Here is an 18,460-nt window from a genome sequence, read left to right as displayed (position 1 = left end):
TTACCTGGGCCCCGACCTTGGACTTTGATGATCTCGATATCAGAAGATTGGCAACACTATTTTTATGCAAATAAAAGGACAAAAAATTGCTAAAAAACAAGGCACTATATTTTGCTAGCCTAGCAAAAAGAGTATACATAGCTATAGCCTTTGCCCTATGGGCCGGCCAAAAAGAAATTAGAAAGAGAAGGGTCGGAACGTGTGAACCCAAGGACTCTCAAGGGGAGGATTTTGGACACCCCCCAACGCATTGGGGATGTATATTTTGGGTCGAAGAAGAAGGAGGGGACTCGGGAAGTGGGTGCTCCGGCAAGCCCCTCTTGCTTTGCTATTTTGGAAGCTCTGTCCTGTACGTGCAGAGTGCATGATAATCGCCCACATCTTCAAATTCATTGGGTGATCTTTCCGTTTCTCTCTCTCTCTCTCTCTCTCTCTCTCTGCACTTGGCGGTAATTGCTCTAATTCTTCTTCACTTCAAATTCAGAATGCCGGCTATGGACTCCTCTTCATTGCTTCTCAGCAGCCCATTTGTAAGCTTGTGAGTCATGGTGACCAACTTTGCCTTCTCCTCTCCTTCCATGAGTAAAGCTGGCCGTGCAGAGGAGGCCACAAGACGAAGCTCAGAGGATGGCGATGACACAGAATCTTTCAATGAAGAAGAATGCTTGTTTGCAGAGGGCGAAGACCTCAACGACGATGAGTGGCATCAAGGCCCCTTTGCCTATTATTCCAGAAGACCAGCTAGGCCAAGCTCATTCCATAAACCTGTGCAGCATCATCACCATGAAGATGATCTCAATGCTCTGCGCATCTCCGGCCATGTCCACCAAATGCGGCCCCATTCCGATTCCCGCCCGGAATGTGCCCTTTTCTCTTCCTACGATGAACGGAGCTCCACCCGTCGCTTTGGAGCTGCATCGCCTGATGCCAAACCGACCCTGCAACGGACCCTAAGGGGGAAGAAGAGCTCTCGATCAGTGAGAGAGAGCTTACTTGCAGAAGCATGGGAGAGGAAGAGGGGGCTTATGCTGAGTGAAGAATTGGCCAGCTCCAAAGAGAGAACATTTCTCGGGCAAAGCTCTTCGGACTGTGAAAAGCAAGCTGAAGCAAATGTACAAGGCCTCTGCCATGAGCCGAGAAGGTCCGGTACGCGGAGCCTCACAGATGATGATTTTGAGGAGCTTCAGGGCTGCATCGACCTTGGCTTCCGATTTGATCAAAGCGCGATTCCGGACCTTTGTGAAACGCTTCCTGCTCTTGAAGTTTACTGTGCAGTAGCTCAAAGCCTTCAAGAATCACCGATACTTAACTCCCCTGTGAGGCAATCGCCTACTCAGTGCTCCTTGCCCTCACCTACCGCTTCATGGAGGGTGGCCAGCCCAGGTAGTGTCGGCATTTCCTCAGCTATTGGTTCTTTTTGGCTGTCTGCTTGTAGGATGAGTAGGTATCTTTCTCATGTTAGGTTTGATTATCTACTGTCAAATTAGCCTGCCATTGAATACTGCAAATGAAAGGAAGCTGGGGAGTTTAAGTAAAATGTATACTTCAGGTCAATGACAGTTTGTCACAGCCGTTTGATGTGCATATGTGTATTGAAGTGCTCTGCTTGGTCTGCCAGCCATGTCTGCATAATATTATGGATTGAAGTTATCAGAAGATAAGTATCAATATAAACTCTTAGCGTGTTTCCTATGCTGAGAAATGCTAGTTGGCAAGAATTATTAGCATCCGGTCTGGTCGGAACAAGGAATTAAAGCCTTCTTTTTGGGGAGAAGTGACTTGCTTATAAGAATACGATGTTTTTCAGTAAGCAATCTTTCTGCCGTATTGGTTTCTTTTTTGTGTTTTGGGGGGGTGGGCGGGCAAATTTCTGAATGCTAGGTTTCTGTATCTCTGAAGCTATGACAAAAACTCAGTATGCAGACTGATATATGTCGGTTGTTTCTTTGTAAATGCTTTTATTGATATAGTGCTCGGGCACAAACGACTGATGTTGTCAACCTTCGTCAGATGCTATGCATGATGGGGTGGACAGCGATCTCAGCATTTAATGATTGAGGGCACGAATGACAATGTTGTCATCCTTTGTCGAATGCTGACAGTGATGTTCTGCATTTAATGTTTGAGGTTTCAGGATGTGATCTTAATGTTGCAAATATAATCTTGTGTGCATGCATGCAGGTGATGACCCAAAAGATGTGAAAGACAGACTGAGGCATTGGGCGCAAGCGGTGGCATGCAATGCGAGACTTTGCTGCTGACAAGCAGCTGTAAAGGCCCACATGTTTTTTTTTTTTGGAAAGGGGAATTGCACCCATGTTAATCCATTCATATGTGCACCAAATGCTCTCAATGAAAGTAGGCATGTTTAGTTCCCATTACCATATTAACCATGTTTAGTTCTTATTACCATATTAACCAATCACTGCAAAAGATGCTTCATCGCCTGCGTACAACATAGAATGTGGATAGTTTCTCTCCTAGTCATAATCTGTTAGATGTCTTTGTAGTAATTTTTTAATTATTTCGCGGTGTGCAGAACTTGCCACCATAGGGATGATGTTGACCTTAGTTTTGTTTCACCCCCCATGTAACTTCCTAGCCACATTCCTGAAGATGCTATGGATAGAATTCACATTATCTAGTATTGTCTGTGTATTGTGTCTACAAGCCCTGCTTTACATTCATTATTTGCTTCGACAAACTATGAGGTTTGGCCTGCGATTACATGCTGTTCGGTGCTGAAAAAATCTTCCAAGTTTCATATCCTTCAGAGAGAGAGGCGATGTGCGTGATTCGTATATTGAAGAGGTTATGAATGAAAGTGCATTTGAGATTTGGTAGGAAGGGATGAAGGACTTTGATATCTGCAGGGGAGAGGCCTGAGACAAGCGTAGTGCAAAGCATGTGAAGCTCCTTCATTGGCTGCCTTCCAATTTTAATTAAATTGTCAATATACCTTCTGCTTTTGCCAGATTCTTGCTATACCCCTTCCCAATTTTCGCCAACATCTTAGAGGACACTAGTACGGCCAGCCACCTTTGGCGGCCTCTCTCTCTCTCTCTCCCTCTTTATCACGTGCACATGGGCTTCTCTCTGTTCTGGAGTTTAGCCTTCATGTCGTAGGTTTTGACACCTGTAAAGGGCTAGCCCTTCCGCCATATTATGCTAGTTTAGATTGTGAGTTGCAAGATTGCATGAGGTGAGAGCTATTTAATGCAAGTTTCATAATTTTTGGAATGGGTGTCTCCTATGGTAATAATCACAAAGACTAATGGTAAATGGAAGGTATGTGTAAATTACAAGCCCTTGAACACTCCAACAAAGAGAGATTAATTTCCTACTTTTTCGAATATGACTTACTCAATGAAATGGTAGGTCATTAGAGTAAATATATTTTTTAACAATGATAATGCAGAGGATGAAAGAGAGACTTTTTTTTCATAACACCAAGGGTGTTTTTTATTGTGAAGTCGTTAGATCTTGCCAATGCACAAATAACTTTCCAACGCTCTATAACTCATGTGTTTCATGTTGAGACAAAATTGAGTGCATGGTTGTCATCAATGACTTCTTGCCTACATTTATCATTAGATCATTGTTGATACTACAACTAGACTTCATTGACACAATCTACATACCGAGAGTGAGAGCGCTTATCTACAGACTACAACCTCACGCAGTAGTAATTTCACTTGGACAATTATACTTACTAGTATGGCCGGTTGTCTTCGGCGACCTCTCTCTCTCTCTCTCTCTCTCTCTCTCTCTCTCTCTCTCTCTCTCTCTCTCTCTCTGCATGTGTCATTAGGGCTGCAAGGAACATCGCTAGATGAAGTTTCTTGCAACACGTGGTGGAGGGAGGGGCTAGAATTCCTCCTTGCTTCATGCTCTATGTTGGATCACACCCAAGCAGGCATGTGATATGTCCTTTGGAAATGGACACAGATACTCGTCCTTGCAATATTGTGGGCATGTTGGTTGTAGAGGGGTTGAGCACGATGACCTTCTATCCCGTCAAGAAGAATGAACCGATTCCTTTACAAAGGTCCGCATTTGTAGCCCCCTCCATTGTCGGACCCTCCTCAACAACCCTAACTCATCCAGACCCTACCTGCCCTTCCTTTTTGTTGCTCGTGCAATTCTCCTACTTTGCCTCTGCAACCTCCGCCTCTGTCCTCTCTAATCTGAATCTTGTTCACACCTTAAACCTCCCAATTGTACCTGCCCCTCCCGTCCCCCTGCTCTTGTGCTTCTCCTACGTCCTTGCAAGGCTGGAACCTCCACCTCTGTCCTCTCTGCTCTGAACCTTGTTCGCACCCTAAACCCCCCTATTGTACCTGTCCCCTTAGTCCATTTAGACTTGTGCTCATTATGATAGTTGGGGGTTCACATGCATTACTGTAGCGTCACCATCTATAGCGCCACCATTGGTTGCTCATGTAGGCAAAAGAGCAAAAAGCAACCATGGCATGCTGGTTGTAGAGGGGTTGAAATTGATGACCTTCTATCCCGCCAAGAAGAAGGAGCCGGTTCCTTTACAAAGGTATGTGTCTGTAGCCCCCTCCACTATTAGACCCTCCTCAGTAGCCCTAACTCATCTTGATCCTACATGCTCTTCCTCTTTGCTACTCGTGCACTTCTCCTACTTTGCCTCTACAACCTCTGCCTCTGTCTTCTCTGCTCTGAATCTTTTAGCTCCCTCCACTATCGGACAACCCTAACTCATCTTGACCCTACTTGCTCTTCCTTTTTGCTGCTCGTGCACTTCTCCGCCTCGCTCTGAATCTTGTTCACACCATAAACCCCCCAATTGTCCCCTTTCTCTTGTGCTTCTCATGTGCCCCTGCAACCTCCACCTCTATCCTATCTACTCTGAACCTTGTTCACACCCTAAACCCCCCAATTGTACCTACCCCTCCCGTTCCTTGCTCTTGTGCTTCTCTTGCATTGCCTTTGTAGCCCTTACTTCTTTCCCCTCTGCAACACTGGAATGCATTCTTGATTAGCTGGGTGCTAGCCCCGTTTGATGTTCTGCTCTAGCTATACCCTAACTGCTTGCTTCTTTCGCTTCTTGCCTTTCACCACACACACACACACACACACACACACACACACACACACACACACACACACACACACACACACACACACACACACACACACACACACACACACACTATGGGTGAACATTATGGAGTCTTATATATCTCCCCCCCCCCCTCTCCCCCCCTATTGGCAAAGTAGGGCCTACATTACTAGCATTGTGCCACCGACTTGGGTATTGGGCAAGGAGCTCGTAAAAAAATCTTCAAAACTATCATAACAGAAGGAAGGCGGCTCCTTCCATCCTCGGACCGTGTAAAGGTGAGCTTTCTCCCCTGGCAGTAATGGCATCTGACGGACGAGGCGCTCTCACAGCATGGGGCGGCTCTACTCTCTTCACTTCAGACACTCAGGAAAGCGTGCATACCAAACCTATAAAGGTGAGGGCACTCCTTAGCCCTCACTTAGCTTGAGATTCAGTGTGTATATTGGGTAAACCCTTTCTGTGTTATTTCCGCTTGAAATACCAAAAGCAATGGAGCTTGCTACTCAGTCACCACATGTATTATAAGTCTTCCTAAACTGTCTTCTTTTTCGCCAGAAACCGACTGCTGTTTTTTTTGTAACATGAGGCCTGATCAAGCTTAATGGTTATTATCCCTTGACCGACTGTGGTTCTGGAGATGTTCTAGCATAGCATATGGTTGCTAAATACTACATAAAGCTCTCAAAGGCTTTGGCAATCGTTTAAATGACTGCAGAATAGGTGTCTTTGGTTTTTTTCTCTCTGACTAAAACGTTTTTTCCCCTAAAGAAAGATTGTAGCAGCATATGGGTAGTGCTACCTACTCTTTTTCCCTCAATTAGGGTGGGACATATTTAGATGGGCTGGCATCTCTTGGACAGATCAAGGGAAATGACTGGATGTACTAACTAAGGCATACTTTGATGGATAGTGGTTGTTCTGCTGCGGAACCTTGGACAATTTTTTCGTTACTGCATATAAATTTTTTTATCACCAAGCTCCTATCTACTTGTTTTTTCTGATAGGCCTAGGCATTATTGATGACCTTGGAATCACTTATGCATAGGAAATGAAGGGAGGTATTTTCTGTTTTCGGTTTTTTTTGAAGAGAAAAACTTGTCATAGAAGTCGAGGCTTGCCACAGTATGATGAAATGGCTCTAAAAAAACCATGGAAAGACTTCACCTCTGCATAAAATTATTAGGTAGATATGGGGCAGTATGTTGGCATGTACAGGTGTATATGGTTGGGAGTATATTGGTTGGCTTGGCTTCATGGACGTTCTTAAACATCTGTTTCAACTGACGGAAAAATTGGTTCTTTCCAAATATATGAATAGAAGCAGCATTTGAGTGTGAACCTAATGGTCACTTGGCTCTGGAAAAAAAACTAGCATGATGGACTGGTTATGTCGCTGTTTTTTAAAAAAAACTGGTTTTTTTCTGGCTTTTTTCTCAAGCTGTTGCGAGTTATCTCAAACTTGTGGCTTAACTAATCTTTTGACGTTAAAACTGGTTTTTTTAAAAAAGCTAATCTTAGCTTTGTATCATTCAAAACATGGGGTACTGTGTATGGATTCACAATGTGAGGAAGGATGACCTCTTGCTTGGCATAACCCTGGGGTTTTTTTAGGGGAACTACCAATCTTTGGATATTCCGCTCTTTATGAAGGAAAGAATATGGTTTTTTTAGCATGTGGAAAGGAACTGATAAAAAGACGCTACACTTAAAAGTATCTTGGCTAAAATAGAGCTGAATACTGTCGAACTGAATGGAATACTAAGGGCTTAATGAGAAACTCGAAGTTTTTTGAAGGTAAGAATGTGGGGATTACTCTCAACATTGCAGAAAAATTTGACCTCTTTCTCATAAACATAAAAGCTCCACTTGAATAGGTTTTTTTGATACTCTTTTTGGAAAGAGAATAGTTGCTACTGTTATTTTTAAGCATAGCTACCTAGCTATGGAGAAAGCTTGGGAAATTGAAGGTAAGTATATGGTTGGTACTCTCAAAACTTGGCATAAATACCGAGATATGACTCGAGAAATGTGGTCTCACGTGATAAGAATGGAGTTTTTACAAAACTTTATTGACTAGTAAGTATATGGCTGTTTCTATGAGCTCAAGCATAGCTACCAAGCTATGGCTTAAACAAGTAGACCTCACTGTTTTTTTTTTAAAATCTCTATAACCTAGCTTGTCTAAAGTAATTAAATTCTGTAAAGATGGACATGGATAACAACTGATATAGTCCATTAATACCTGTAAAACACATCCAAGGCTAACTGAATTGTTGTCTTGTTTGGATGGATGCAGGTAAGGACTCTATCTTATCTTGGAGGGTTTCTTTTCTTTGGCAAGCAGCACTTCTGTTATGAAATATCCATTGAAAAACGGGGAAGTTTTTTTACTACCAAACCACATTGAAAGAGGATCTCTTTCTCACAATCTTTGTACTTAGATAATTTTGATACTGAGTTATTTTCGTACAAATCAGTTCATTGATCCTTGGCCAGTTGTCTTTTGAATGTAAAAGTTCAATTATGTCTTATTAAGTAAGATTTAATACAGCCACACACACACACACACACACACACACACACACACACACACACACACACACACACACACACACACACACACACACACACACACACACACACACACACACACACACACACACACACACACAGTTATACTCTTATGGTTATATAAAACAAACCCCCACACACCCTTCCATTTTTCTCCCCCCCCCCACCACCACTTGGATCTAGCCCGGATCTTACTGGGTCACTTTAGTGATAAACACTCAAAATATGCCATTGATTGGTATAACCATGGGGCCTAGCCCTTGAGTAAAATATAGTATTCATAACCCCCTGGAGAGCCGAGCGTGATTAATGGTCTCTTCCCTCATTACGCCGTGAAGGCCTCTCCTCCCTGGCTTTGGATCACCCCATTCATGGGTATCTGCGTGCCGTTTTGTGCAACCACACACTCACAAGGGAGTGTGGCCTGACTCACTCATGATCCCAACACAAAGGACGTGCAGACCATCCTCCTCTTGCTATATAAACAGGTGAGGGCGCATCTCTGCCCCTCACTTAGCCAGTGTACTTCTGGTGTGTTTTTTTGAGAAGTCTTACTACCTGCTTCACAAAAAAGAGCTATGGAGCTCACCACGCAGGTGACTCAAGTTTCTCTCTACCCTAGCTTACTTTGTTATTGGCTTTATTGGATTTTTGCACTGTATGCTTTCTTTTGACATCATAAATTTAACATTAAATGTTTTAGCATAGGGAAGGTTGTTCTACCTTAGGCATATTCTGCATCTGTTCATAATGGGCTTTTTAGAAATGTTGAGGATTGTCGGATTTCGCACTGTGTACAGCTGGTGTGTCATAATAATCAATATCTAATTCTCCTAAATGATTTTCTCATATTAAACTGATCATTTAATGTGGGGAAGTGCCAAGGGAGAAAAAGCTAGAATATTGGTTAAGTTAGCAGACCGGCCACAGTAGGGATCCAAAGGAGGGAAAATAGGGATCCAAAGGGGGGGCCATCTGCAAAAGAACTATGTGAAACAATGGGCCAAAAAGACCCTAAGGTTCAGCCCATTAAGACTTCCAAAATGCTTAGGTTCCAAAATTCAAAGGTTGTGTCCAAAGGTCAACCCTAGGGAAAATTGGATGCTTAGTGTGTGCCCTAAAAAGTCTTTGCATATCCCTACATGGGAGGGGGCGAGCCCCAAAGCTAGGGGATGAGAGAGAAAGCCACACACACACACACAGGCTCCCTTTACACAAAGGGAATGAGGGACACATGTCAGCTCCCTAGGCCAGATGCCCACAAGGTGTACCCAATTCCTATTGGAAGACCCTTGATGTGGACCAATGAGAATTAAGCTAGAGTAAATCTAGTTTAATTAATTTAAAAACGTTTAATAAAAGAAACCAATAAGAATTAAGTGTCCTAGAAGACTATTGGGCAGTCTCCCAAGGGGTCCAATGAGCATTCAGGAGCCCCATGGCTTGCCTGATTCCTATTGGCCAGGAGGCAAAGGGGTCCAATGAGAGTTTAGTTTAATTATTTAATTACCTAAAGCTCTCACAAAAGGGGAAAGGGGGACACATGTCAGAAGGCTATCACTTATGCTGCTTAATCCCTATTGGCTTGACCTGGGGAGGTCCAATGAGGCAAAAGGCAGACTAACTTAGCAGCTAGGGCTCGCCCAAGAGAGAGGGGGGGCTGATTTTTGCTTGGCATTGACACACACACTCTCACACTTGACCATGTGTGAAGGGAAAATACTCTATCTCCTCCCAAGCTTTAATGGAGAGCTCATCACCTACTCCAAGCTTGTGAGATAGAAGCCTACATCAACACTCTCTTGGCATGTGGATGCAAATCCAACCAAGAGCCAAGCTTCAATGCATGCTCATCTTCTCTACCAAGCTAATTACTAAGCTAAGCTATGCTAATAAGAGTGATTATGTGAGGAGATGTACTTCTTTCTCGTAAGATACTTCTTTTTCCTCTCAATCTACTCTCATACCCTGCTAGCTCTCACCATCTTCGAAGGTGTGTGAGGTCTTGGGTCTGAGAACGGGGATAATTCAAGTTGTGTTTGATTAAGTGTTTTGCTTGGTGTATGAAGCTTCCATCTTCATTGCACTAGCTAGTCTTGAAGGAACACAAAGAATTGTATTGTACAATGTCTCTCTTGATGGGAGAAACCATAATACAAAGCCTTTTGGAGGGGGGACCGGCTCCATGCAAATCCGGTCCTCAACTGTTGTCAATAGCTTAATTGCTCTCTCTTTTGAAAGTATTGTCGATGCTATCTAACTAGGTGTTATGCTTTTTGTTGCTCTCTCCACCCAAGCACTCTTGTAATTCTCATTAGGAATCTATTCTAATGAAATGCCCACTATGTTCATGCTAATTTCCGCTACACATAAGATTTTAGGCCATTAAATGTTACATTGGTATCAGAGCTCAAGGTTTCTCTTTTCTTGCTCAAGAAGGGAGGTCCTCAAGCTAGCTACAAATGGTTGGTATTATTAATTGCCTGTGAGTAAGTAGAATAGGGATTTTTCAGCCTTGCAGTGCGCCTGCCTTTGTGCAGTTAACGGGGCATCACCGTCGAGAGCTATGGTCTTAATAGTGGATTCCTACGGGGCTTGCCTACGGCTTAACCACTATTGAGCTATTAGAAGCTTGACAGGAGCCGATGCTGTTTTGGTGTCGAAAGACCCTCTCTTCTATTCCTTGCAATTAATGGTATTCGAGCCGCGGGTACAGTAGCTTGAGTGCTTTTTCTAAAGGGGTAAAGAGGAGTAGCAACTAGGGCTTGAAGTGCCAAAGTACACCTAAAAGTTGTTAGAATGGCTGACAATAGTAAAGAGAGTGAAATTAATGTTGATAACTTTGATTTTGCTCATGAGCAAGCTACTAATGATGCTTCAATGCTTGTTAATTATCTTGTTTCTAGGCTTCAACAAGCCATGGGCAATCCATCTCTCCAAAGTGAAGTACAACGGCAGCTCCGTGCTCACGGGATTCTCCAAGCTCATCACCATGACGAGAGAACACCTAGGAAGCCTCCTTGTGAGACTACCAAAAGAGGTCTCTCTCCGATTCGGGAAGAAGAAGAGAATCCATATGAAGGGCTCAAGAACTTACTTCTTGATGATGCATCTCCTTCCCAAAGGAGAAATCAAGAGCCTCCACCGAAGGAACGAGAAAGAAGCGAGTCTCCCGCCACCTCGGCGGAGATGGCTCCACGAAGACGGCGGGCTAAACGCTCTCCATCACCACCAAAGCGGAGAAGACCATCACACTCTTCTCCACGCCATAATTCAAAGAGGGATGATAAAAAGCAAGAGAAGAAAAAGGCGAGAAAGAGGACACCCTCTTCTCCATCTTCTTTATCCTCTTCCTCTTATGAAAGCTATGGTGAAGACGACAAAGATCAAGACAAGAAAAAGGCGAGAAAGAGGTCACCCTCTTCTCCACCTTCTTCAAATTCTTCATCTTCTGAAGAAAGTGATGGTGGAACTTTTGAACCATAAAAAAAAAGAGGCCATAGGAAATCCTATGCCGCATGGAAGAGGTCGTCCAAGCTGAAGAAATTCAAAGAGGGAGGGAAGAGCATCTCTTTCCTTACCTATGATGGCACCTTCGGTGCTACAGACAAAGTTTTGGCCTTTATCCAGCAATTCGATGCGGCGTTTGGAGATGAGGGCTTCACGGAGTCCTCTAAGCTACGCCATGTAGCTATGCACTTTCAAAAGTCCGCCAGACAATGGTGGTCTAGCCTACGAGCCAACGGTGAAGCTCCGCGAACATGGAAGGCTTTAAGAGCTTCCATTATGAAGCAGTTTTTGGCCACCGATGCCAAAGACAAAGTACTCACCGAATGGCGAAGCTTAAAGCTCTCTCCCAATGAATCCATCCACAAATATGTAGACAAGTTTTGGGACCTACAACTCAAAGCCACTGTCTTCAAAAAGTTGGATTTTGGAGAGCAAAAGCAACAATTTTGTGCGGGCTTAACCGAAGAAATGGCGGAGTATGTCAACTCCCAAAGGCCACGTACCATATCGGCGGTAATACACCATACTATGGTGGCCTCGCGAATCAATTTCCAAACGGGGGGTAAAAGAAATAATAAGCCCCCGGAAAACAAAGGTTCCAATGAGCCTAAGGGGAAGGACAATGTCCAAAAGTCTCCTAAGGGCAATTCCAACAAAGCTAAAGAGAAGGGAGTTTACAAAGGAAAGAATAAACTCTCTCCTGAAGAGCTTGAGCGTTATCGTAAAGATAACCGGTGTTTCAAGTGCGGCGAACAAGGGCATGCGTACCGCGCTTGTCCCCAAAAGAACAACCGCCAAGATCCTCCTAGAGCTTCTTTGGTTGAAATCCAAGAGGAGGAGATTCACCAAACTCACCACAAAGGATCTCCTCTATGCCATGCTTGGGGAAAGGTAAGAGAACATGATGCTTTTATTCTCTTTGACCCTGGTTCTACTCACAATTTTATATCTATGGAGTTAGCCACCAAGCTAGGCATACAATCCTACGAGATGGGAGATATCCTACCCGCAGATAGTGCCTTCAAGGGGCAAGAAGCTTCAGTCACTCCCTTAATCGGGAAATTGAGGCTTCATGTCCAAGGCTATGTGGACAAAGAGGACTTCTTTATCTCTCCTCTCAAGCATGAGGATGTAATCCTAGGGGCACCATGGTTTGACCGTCTGGCTGCCCATGTTAAATTTCCTGAAAGGAGAATCTCCTTTAAGTTCAGGGAAAAGGACATGTATATAGATGCTAGGGAGATGGGTAACACCATCCCCATTGTACATACACCAGCTTTCAACAAGTCAATAAAGAGCTCTATTTCCGTGTACATGATTTTTGTTAAAGATTCTCAAAATGAACCTAATGCTTTAGCAAAAGAAAATAAAAGCAACCAAAAGGAATTAGAGTTATCCAATTTTCTCAAGGGGTTTCAAGATGTCTTTATTGACGACATCCCTTCTGAGCTACCTCCTAAACGAGGTAATGACGACCATGCAATTGAACTTCTTCCAGGAAGTTCACCGCCTAACAAACCTCCTTATAGAGTTTCTCAAGCTCAACAAGAGGAGATTATGCGGCAAGTGCATGAGTTAATTGAGAAGGGCATGGTTAGGCCTAGCTCATCTCCATTTTGCTCACCTGTGCTATTAGTGCAAAAGAAAGACGGCACATATCGTATGTGTGTCGACTATAGAGCACTAAATAGGATCACTATCAAGAATAGGTTTCCCATTCCACGGGTAGAAGACCTATTTGATAAGCTACAAGGATCGACCTACTTCAGTAGGATTGACCTAAAAAGTGGCTATCATCAAATAAGGATAGTTGATCAAGACATTGTAAAGACCGCATTTCGTACTACATTTGGTCTTTACAAATACATTGTCATGCCTTTTGGCTTGACTAATGCACCAGCCACATTTAACCGCTTGATGGAGAAGCTGTTCAGACCTCATCGAACCTTCACTGGAGTGTTCTTTGATGATATTATCATCTACTCTAATTCATTAGAGGAACACAAGCAACACCTCCAGGTAATATTTCAAGTTTTAAGAGAGAATAAACTTTATGTTAATCGAAAGAAAAGTGAATTTTTCTTGCAAGAGATTCAATATTTAGGTCACATTATCTCTCAAGTGGAATCCAAATGGATCCATCCAAGTTAGAGGTAATAAAAGGATGGCCTAAACCAAGGAATCTTCATGAACTAAGAAGCTTTATAGGTATGTGTGCATACTATAGACGCTTCATAGAAAAGTTCTCACAAATTGCGGGACCATTACATGACCTAACAAAGAAAAATGTTAGGTATACGTGGTCTGCTAAGGAGAACAATGCTTTCGAAAAGCTTAAAGAAAAGCTTATCTCTCAACCTGTGCTTACACTACCGGATCTCTCAAAACCATTTGAGGTCCAATGTGATGCTTGTGGTGATTGCCTTGGGGCTGTTTTGCTCCAAGAAGGGCACGCCATAGGCTATGAGAGTCGAAGGCTCGACCCTGTTGAGCAAGCTCTAGGCATATACGAAAAAGAACTCCTTGCAGTTCTACATGCCTTAGACTCATGGAAGCACTATTTATTGGGGACTCCTTTCATTCTGCGAACGGATCACCAAAGTCTTAAGTACTTCATGACGCAGACCAAGCTCTCCGACAAACAAATGAGGTGGGCAAATTTCCTTTCGCAATTTCATTTTCATATTGCTCACATTGCTGGCAAGCATAATCAAGTAGCCGATGCACTCTCAAGACGACCGAGAGTGAATGCGGTTTCCATAGCAACTCACAATGATCTATCTTTAATGATAGATGAGTATGCTATTGATCCCGATTTTAGAGATGTGATTTCAGCCCTTGCATTAGGGAAGAAAGAAGAACCATTTACTTTACAAGATGGTTATCTTCTCTATGGCAATAGACTATGCGTTATTAACTCACTACGTGAGAAAGTAATGTATGAATCTCATGCTCCCCCATATGCGGGGCATAGAGGGATTCAGTCTACCCTAAAGGGAATTGAAACATATTTCTATTGGCCTACCATGAAAGTGAACATACATGAGTATGTTTCCAAATGTGTGGTATGTCAAAAGACAAAATTTGATAGAGGGAAGCAACTTGGATTACTTCAACCCTTGCCAATCCCTAATTCACCGAGGGAGAGCATATCCATGGATTTTATCTTTGGATTGCCTAAGTCTATCCATGGGAATACGGGAATATGGACGATAGTAGACAGGTTCAGTAAACAAGCTCATTTTATACCTGTCAAAAAGACTATCAAAGCCCATCAAATGGCAACCCTCTTCATTTCACAAATTTTCAAGTACCATGGCTTGCCAATGTCCATAGTGTCGGATAGAGATCCTAGAATGACCAGTAATTCCTGGAAGGGTCTCTTTGAGAATTTAGGAACAAGGCTAAACTTCTCTTCGGCCTATCATCCACAAACTGATGGCCAAAGTGAAATAGCTAACCTAACTATTCTCGATCTACTAAAAGCCTATGTAACGGAAGTAGATCAAAGATCCCAATGGGAGAAGTACTTACCCTTAGTAGAGTATGCTTACAATAACACTGTACATACTTCTACAAGAAAAGCACCTTTCGAGGTAATTGAGGGAAGATCAAAAAGTCCCTTGCTACTTAAGGTACATGGGAAGATCTTCGCTGCAGATGAGTATAGCCGAGACCTACAAGAATCTTTCCAAAAGATTAAGGATGCTATCTCTATCTCACAGCAAAGGCAAAAGGCTGCTGCTGACAAGCACAGAAGAGCCCAAGCCTTTAAAGAAAACGATTGGGTCTTGTTAAAATTTCCCAAGGCTCGATTAAGGCACACTACGGGCAAGAATCCTACGGGCCACCAAAAGTACTATGCTAAACTAGCAAAAAGATACTATGGTCCCTTCCAGATTCTTAGGCCAATCAATGAGATGGCCTATCAACTTAAGTTGCCCAATCATTGGCTCATACACAATGCTTTTCATGTGAGCCTCTTAAAGCCTTACAAAGGAGAGCCACCTCAAGAACCAACTATTGAAGACCCACCGGAGATCGAGGACCACGAGGAGGTGCTGCAGCCCGAGTCCATTCTCCGACATGAAGACAAGGTATTAAGAGGCGGTAAGACTATCAGACGATATCTTATTAAGTTTAAGAATTATCCTTTTGAAGATGCTAGATGGATGCAAGGCATACAATTAAAGGATAACCTAAACCTTGTCAATGCTTACAATGCTTCCCAAGAGTAAGCAAATGTACAAAATGTTAAAAATGAACAAAAATTTTTGTCTTATAAGACTCCCTTTTTCTTTATTTGTGCACAAAAATGAAGTAGTATGCATGCTTAGATCAAGTTTGCGGAGACAACGTCTCCCAAACACCAAGTAGAGCTTGTCACTCTATTATGGAAGACTGATAGGACTAATGTGCAGACATGCTTGCGGCAGCCTCAGGCTCTCAAGCGCCAAATGGACTAGTCATCCATTATGGAATGATATCGTAGGGTAACATAGGGATCCTCTACCCGCTAAGAAAAGGACTCATGCATATGCTTTATCTTCTCTACACCATAGTCGAGGACGACTATGATTTCAAGAGAGAGGTAATGTCATAATAATCAATATCTAATTCTCCTAAATGATTTTCTCATATTAAACTGATCATTTAATGTGGGGAAGTGCCAAGGGAGAAAAAGCTAGAATATTGGTTAAGTTAGCAGACCGGCCACAGTAGGGATCCAAAGGAGGGAAAATAGGGATCCAAAGGGGGGGCCATCTGCAAAAGAACTATGTGAAACAATGGGCCAAAAAGACCCTAAGGTTCAGCCCATTAAGACTTCCAAAATGCTAAGGTTCCAAAATTCAAAGGTTGTGTCCAAAGGTCAACCCTAGGGAAAATTGGATGCTTAGTGTGTGCCCTAAAAAGTCTTTGCATATCCCTACATGGGAGGGGGCGAGCCCCAAAGCTAGGGGATGAGAGAGAAAGCCACACACACACACACAGGCTCCCTTTACACAAAGGGAATGAGGGACACATGTCAGCTCCCTAGGCCAGATGCCCACAAGGTGTACCCAATTCCTATTGGAAGACCCTTGATGTGGACCAATGAGAATTAAGCTAGAGTAAATCTAGTTTAATTAATTTAAAAACGTTTAATAAAAGAAACCAATAAGAATTAAGTGTCCTAGAAGACTATTGGGCAGTCTCCCAAGGGGTCCAATGAGCATTCAGGAGCCCCATGGCTTGCCTGATTCCTATTGGCCAGGAGGCAAAGGGGTCCAATGAGAGTTTAGTTTAATTATTTAATTACCTAAAGCTCTCACAAAAGGGGAAAGGGGGACACATGTCAGAAGGCTATCACTTATGCTGCTTAATCCCTATTGGCTTGACCTGGGGAGGTCCAATGAGGCAAAAGGCAGACTAACTTAGCAGCTAGGGCTCGCCCAAGAGAGAGGGGGGGCTGATTTTTGCTTGGCATTGACACACACACTCTCACACTTGACCATGTGTGAAGGGAAAATACTCTATCTCCTCCCAAGCTTTAATGGAGAGCTCATCACCTACTCCAAGCTTGTGAGATAGAAGCCTACATCAACACTCTCTTGGCATGTGGATGCAAATCCAACCAAGAGCCAAGCTTCAATGCATGCTCATCTTCTCTACCAAGCTAATTACTAAGCTAAGCTATGCTAATAAGAGTGATTATGTGAGGAGATGTACTTCTTTCTCGTAAGATACTTCTTTTTCCTCTCAATCTACTCTCATACCCTGCTAGCTCTCACCATCTTCGAAGGTGTGTGAGGTCTTGGGTCTGAGAACGGGGATAATTCAAGTTGTGTTTGATTAAGTGTTTTGCTTGGTGTATGAAGCTTCCATCTTCATTGCACTAGCTAGTCTTGAAGGAACACAAAGAATTGTATTGTACAATGTCTCTCTTGATGGGAGAAACCATAATACAAAGCCTTTTGGAGGGGGGACCGGCTCCATGCAAATCCGGTCCTCAACTGTTGTCAATAGCTTAATTGCTCTCTCTTTTGAAAGTATTGTCGATGCTATCTAACTAGGTGTTATGCTTTTTGTTGCTCTCTCCACCCAAGCACTCTTGTAATTCTCATTAGGAATCTATTCTAATGAAATGCCCACTATGTTCATGCTAATTTCTGCTACACATAAGATTTTAGGCCATTAAATGTTACATTGGTATCAGAGCTCAAGGTTTCTCTTTTCTTGCTCAAGAAGGGAGGTCCTCAAGCTAGCTACAAATGGTTGGTATTATTAATTGCCTGTGAGTAAGTAGAATAGGGATTTTTCAGCCTTGCAGTGCGCCTGCCTTTGTGCAGTTAACGGGGCATCACCGTCGAGAGCTATGGTCTTAATAGTGGAGTCCTACGGGGCTTGCCTACGGCTTAACCACTATTGAGCTATTAGAAGCTTGACAGGAGCCGGTGCTGTTTTGGTGTCGAAAGACCCTCTCTTCTATTCCTTGCAATTAATGGTATTCGAGCCGCGGGTACAGTAGCTTGAGTGCTTTTTCTAAAGGGGTAAAGAGGAGTAGCAACTAGGGCTTGAAGTGCCAAAGTACACCTAAAAGTTGTTAGAATGGCTGACAATAGTAAAGAGAGTGAAATTAATGTTGATAACTTTGATTTTGCTCATGAGCAAGCTACTAATGATGCTTCAATGCTTGTTAATTATCTTGTTTCTAGGCTTCAACAAGCCATGGGCAATCCATCTCTCCAAAGTGAAGTACAACGGCAGCTCCGTGCTCACGGGATTCTCCAAGCTCATCACCATGACGAGAGAACACCTAGGAAGCCTCCTTGTGAGACTACCAAAAGAGGTCTCTCTCCGATTCGGGAAGAAGAAGAGAATCCATATGAAGGGCTCAAGAACTTACTTCTTGATGATGCATCTCCTTCCCAAAGGAGAAATCAAGAGCCTCCACCGAAGGAACGAGAAAGAAGCGAGTCTCCCGCCACCTCGGCGGAGATGGCTCCACGAAGACGGCGGGCTAAACGCTCTCCATCACCACCAAAGCGGAGAAGACCATCACACTCTTCTCCACGCCATAATTCAAAGAGGGATGATAAAAAGCAAGAGAAGAAAAAGGCGAGAAAGAGGACACCCTCTTCTCCATCTTCTTTATCCTCTTCCTCTTATGAAAGCTATGGTGAAGACGACAAAGATCAAGACAAGAAAAAGGCGAGAAAGAGGTCACCCTCTTCTCCACCTTCTTCAAATTCTTCATCTTCTGAAGAAAGTGATGGTGGAACTTTTGAACCATCAAAAAGAAGAGGC

At 43.2% G+C, this 18,460-nt stretch overlaps 1 protein-coding gene across 5 annotated transcripts; it reads left to right on the top strand.

Annotated features, from left to right (window-relative positions):
- Positions 1–241: 241 nt before the first annotated feature.
- LOC147444297 (uncharacterized) lies at positions 242–7,525 on the top strand. Of its 5 annotated transcripts, XR_015190037.1 has the most exons (3): positions 269–1,383; positions 1,971–2,074; positions 2,182–2,647. XR_015190037.1 is itself a non-coding variant. In XM_086526966.1 (2 exons), the coding sequence occupies exon 2, from the start codon at positions 546–548 to the stop codon at positions 1,485–1,487; it is 942 nt and encodes a 313-aa protein (XP_086383092.1). In that variant the 5' UTR covers positions 242–396; positions 485–545; the 3' UTR covers positions 1,488–1,837. The 5 variants fall into 5 exon arrangements, 4 of the variants coding, with proteins under 4 accessions (XP_086383092.1, XP_086383094.1, XP_086383095.1 ...); XM_086526966.1 differs by lacking the exons at positions 1,971–2,074; positions 2,182–2,647 and having other exon boundaries at positions 242–396; positions 485–1,837; XM_086526968.1 differs by lacking the exons at positions 1,971–2,074; positions 2,182–2,647 and adding an exon at positions 7,389–7,525 and having other exon boundaries at positions 268–1,383.
- Positions 7,526–18,460: the final 10,935 nt, after the last annotated feature.

The sequence above is a fragment of the Adiantum capillus-veneris genome, chromosome 13 (assembly GCF_014529385.1).
Source record: "Adiantum capillus-veneris isolate H3 chromosome 13, ASM1452938v2, whole genome shotgun sequence".
Taxonomy (NCBI): Eukaryota; Viridiplantae; Streptophyta; class Polypodiopsida; order Polypodiales; family Pteridaceae; genus Adiantum; species Adiantum capillus-veneris.
The sequence above is the reverse complement of the archived record's forward strand: the minus strand, read 5'-3'. Positions and strand labels throughout refer to the sequence as shown.

Bases quoted from the DNA above. Each gene is read 5' to 3' on its own strand.
- LOC147444297 (XM_086526966.1), top strand. From the start codon at position 546: ATGGTGACCAACTTTGCCTTCTCCTCTCCTTCCATGAGTAAAGCTGGC.